We start from the raw sequence: 4,657 nt of genomic DNA on the forward strand, positions 1-4,657 counted from the left end.
ACGTTGCTGGCACCCAACAAGCTTCAACAACCAACTATGCTTCCACACAACAAGCTGTCGCTGGCAGTAATGACGCCACACAACAAGCTTCGCTACAACAAACGCGCCAACTATAACCCAACAAGCTTCAACAGCCAACTATGCTTCCACACAACAAGCTTCAACTGGCCAACTGCTTCCACACAACAAGCTGTCGCTGGCAGTAATGATGCCACACAACAAGCTTCTACAACGAACGTCGCTGGTACACAACAAGCTTCAACAATGAACGTTGCTGGCACACAACAAGCTTCAACAACCAACTATGCTTCCACACAACAAGCTGCTGGCAGTAATGACGCCACACAAGCTTCAACAAACGTCAACTATGCTTCTTCACACAACAAGCTGCCGCTGGCAGTAATGACGCCACAACAAGCAACAAGCTTGCAACAACAAACGTTCGCTGGCACGTCACAAACAAGCTTCAACAACGAACGTTGCTGGCACCCAACAAGCTTCAACAATAAACGTTGCTGGTACCAACAAGGTCCAACAACCAACTATGCTTCCACACAACAAGCTGCCGCTGGCAGTAATGACGCCACACAACAAGCTTCAACAACAAACGTTGCTGGCACCCAACAAGCTTCAACAACCAACTATGCTTCCACACAACAAGCTGCTGGCAGTAATGACGTCACACAACAAGCTTCTACAACGAACGTCGCTGGCACAACAAGCTTCAACAGCAAACGTTGCTGGCACCCAACAAGCTTCAACAACCAACTATGCTTCCACACAACAAGCTGTCGCTGGCAGTAATGACGCCACACAACAAGCTGTCGCTACCAGTAAAGACGCCACACAACAAGCTTCAACAACGAACGTTGCTGGCACACAACAAGCTTCAACAACAACCGTTGCTGGCACAATGATGCCACACAACAAGCTTCAACAACGAACGTTGCTGGCACACAACAAGCTTCAACAACAAACGTTGCTGGCACCCAACAAGCTTCAACAACCAACTATGCTTCCACACAACAAGCTGTCGCTGGCAGTAATGACGCCACACAACAAGCTTCTACAACGAACGTTGCTGGCACCCAACAAGCTTCTGCCGCAACAATGACGTTGCTAACAACAAACGTTGCTGGCACCCAACAAGCTTCAACAACCAACTATGCTTCCACACAACAAGCTGTCGCTGGCAGTAATGACGCCACACAACAAGCTTCAACAACGAACGTTGCTGGCACACAACAAGCTTCAACAACAAACGTTGCTGGCACCCAACAAGCTTCAACAACCAACTATGCTTCCACACAACAATCTGCTGCTGGCAGTAATGGTGCCACACAACAAGCTTCAACAACAAACGTTGCTGGCACACAACAAGCTTCAACAACCAACTATGCTTCCACACAACAAGCTGCTGCTGGCAGTAATGACGTCACACAACAAGCTTCAACAACCAACTATGTTTCCACACAACAAGCTGCTGCTGGCAGTAATGACGTCACACAACAAGCTTCAACAACCAACTATGCTTCCACACAACAAGCTGCCGCTGGCAGTAATGACGCCACACAACAAGCTTCTACAACAAACGTTGCTGGCACACAACAAGCTTCAACAACCAACTATGCTTCCACCCAACAAGCTGCCGCTGGCAGTAACGACGCCACACAACAAGCTTCTACAACAAACGTCGCTGCCACACAACAAACCTCAACAACGAACGTTGCTGGTACACAACAAGGTCCAACAACCAACTATGCTTCTGCACAACAAGATGCCGCTGGTAGTAATGACGTCACCCCACAAGCTTCAACAACGAACGTTGCTGGTACCCAACAACCATCAACAAACAACTATGCTTCCACACAACAAGCTTCCGCTGGCAGTAATGACGCCACACAACAAGCTTCTACAACCAACAATGCAGGTACCCAACAAGCGGCCACAACCACCTATGCCTCTGCTTTAAGCAGTAATGACGCCACACAACAAGTGGCCACAACCAACTTTGCCTCTGCAAAACCAACTGCTTTAAGCAGTAATGACTCCACAGCTCTCGCCAATACTGTCTCGGTCAGTAACACACTTTCAGATACAGCACCAGCTGCAACAAATGTGGATGCTGGAACTCCAACTGGCTCAGGCGCTAACTCTCTCTACATTGAGTCAACACGAGGCGCAGCTGCAAATAGTGGATCAAACACACTATCAACTTTCGATAGATTAAATAATGCTAATGCCAACGTCGATGCAGTAAGTGGAAGCACACAAACGACAAATGGTGCCAGCTTAGCGGCAGCAGGTACTAACGCAGTATCTGGAACTATTGGGTCAACGGTTTCTGGACAGTATCAAGTACCTAGTCGCGCAACTGTTCCCATCAACTCTGGGTCTGTCATTAACGCAGGGACTCCTACTAACGTAGAGTATCCAGCAGCCAACACAATGAAGATTGTTCTGGACGCTGATGCTACCCCCTTTACTTCCCAGCAACCGACATCTGGTTCCAACACAGTTTTGAATATTGGCGTGACTGCTACCAGAGACATTGCCCCTAATCCAGAAGCAGGTGTTGGATCTAATGTTATTGCCAATTCAGTCGCAGGGGTAAGAACTAACACACTGATAAGCTATACTGGGAAATTGCTTGCTTCAAGAAATAACGTTGGAACGTCATCGGGAACTGCAAACAGCATTGGCTCACCCAAATCTGTGTCTAATACAGTGGACAATACAGACACAGTTGGTGCCACCAGAACCACAGCTCCAACTGCCGAACCTGAAACGTCTTCTACTACAAGTGCCAAAGCTACACCTTCTGTAGCAGCCACTGCAAACATTGGTAGTGGATCTGGAAGTACGGGACCAACTGCCGAACCTGAAACTGCTTCTACTACAAGTGTCAAGGCTACACCTTCTGTAGCAGCCAGTGCAACCATTGGTAGTGGATCTGGAAGTACGGGACCAACTGCCGAACCTGAAACTGCTTCTACTACAAGTGCCAAAGCTACACCTTCTGTAGAAGCCACTTCAACCAATGTCGGTGGATCTGGAAGTACGGGGCCGACTGCCGAACCTGAAACCAACACTGACCAGCAAACTGGAGCACCTACATCTGCCCCGTCCAACACTGGAAGCTACACCAACACTGTGCAACAAACTGGAGCACTTACGTCTGCCCCGTCCAATACTGGAAGCTACACCAACACTGCCCAACAAACTGAAGTACCTACGTCTGCCCCATCCAACACTGGAAGCTACGCCAACACTGCCCAACAAACTGGAGCACCCACGTCTGCCCCGTCCAACACTGGAAGCTACGCCAACACTGCCCAACAAACTGGAGCACCCACGTCTGCCCCGTCCAACACTGGAAGCTACATCAACACTGTGCAACAAACTGGAGCACCTTACGTCTGCCCCGTCCAACACTGGAAGCTACATCAACACTGCCCAACAAACTGGAGCACCCACGTCTGCCCCGTCCAACACTGGAAGCTAGACCAACACTGCCCAACAAACTGGAGCACCTGCGTGGAGCGTCGCCAACACTGTACAAACACTGCTGGAGCACCTGCGTCTGCCCTGTCCAACACTGGAAGCTACCCAACACTGCCCAACAAACTGGAGCACCCACGTCTGCCCCGTCCAACGCTGGAAGCTACGCCAACACTGCCCAACAAACTGGAGCACCCACGTCACTGCCCAACAAACTGGAGCACAATACTGGAAGCTACACCAACACTGCCCAACAAACTGGAGCACCCACGTCTGCCCCGTCCAACACTGGAAGCTACGCCAACACTGTGCAACAAACTGGAGCACCTGCGTCTGCCCCGTCAACGATTGGAAGCCAGACCAACACTGCCCAACAAACTGGAGCACCCACGTCTGCCCCGTCCAACACTGGAAGCTACACCAACACTGCCCAACAAACTGGTGTACGTGTTCCTAGCACATCCATGATTGGAGGCCAGACCAACACTGCCCAACAAACTGGAGCACCCACGTCTGCCCCGTCCAATACTGGGAGCTACATCAACACTGCCCAACAAACTCGAGCACCTGTTCCTAGCACATCCATGACTGGAAGCCAGACCAACACTGCCCAACAGATTGGAACAATTGCGGTTGCCCCGTCCATGATGGGAAGCCAGACCAACACTGCCCAACTTCTTGGGACAATTGCGGTAAACCCGTCAATGATTGGAAGCTACACCAACACTGCCCAACAGACTGGAGCACATGTTCCTACCACATCCATGATTGGAAGCCAGTCCAACACTGTCCAACACACTGTAGCACCTACGTATGGTCCGTTCAGCACAGGAAACTATATGAACAGTGTCCACCAAACTGGAGCAGCTACCCAACAGATATCAGCAAGCCATCCAAATCCTGCGCAAATAGCCTTTCAGTCTGGAGTGACCGGATCACGTACTACCCAGTTCCAGTTCAACCACCAGTATCCAACTAGTCAGTACCCAACCAACCCTTCTGCAAGTATCGGCCAGTACCTGGCTCCCAATTCGCAACAAGGTCTTTCAGTGAACCCTCTGGGTGGTAAGTACTATATGCGAGTGTTTATCAGCAGTAAAACCTACTTTATCGTCACCGGTCAATTGAAAGTTTAACCATTTGTCAGTTTCTTCTT

At 50.0% G+C, this 4,657-nt stretch overlaps 1 protein-coding gene across 1 annotated transcript; it reads left to right on the forward strand.

The window, feature by feature from the left end:
- The first annotated feature begins 1,110 nt into the window (after positions 1-1,110).
- Positions 1,111-3,969, forward strand: LOC124283901 (mucin-5AC-like). Its single transcript, XM_046719938.1, has one exon. It carries the CDS (start codon positions 1,111-1,113, stop codon positions 3,967-3,969), a length of 2,859 nt encoding a protein of 952 aa, XP_046575894.1.
- The last annotated feature ends 688 nt before the right edge of the window (positions 3,970-4,657 follow it).

The sequence above is a fragment of the Haliotis rubra genome, unplaced genomic scaffold (genome assembly GCF_003918875.1).
Source record: "Haliotis rubra isolate DU_JTF1 unplaced genomic scaffold, ASM391887v1 Scf324, whole genome shotgun sequence".
Taxonomy (NCBI): domain Eukaryota; kingdom Metazoa; phylum Mollusca; class Gastropoda; order Lepetellida; family Haliotidae; genus Haliotis; species Haliotis rubra.

Excerpts from the sequence above, each read along its gene's own strand:
- LOC124283901 (XM_046719938.1), top strand. The coding sequence starts at position 1,111 with ATGACGTTGCTAACAACAAACGTTGCTGGCACCCAACAAGCTTCAACA.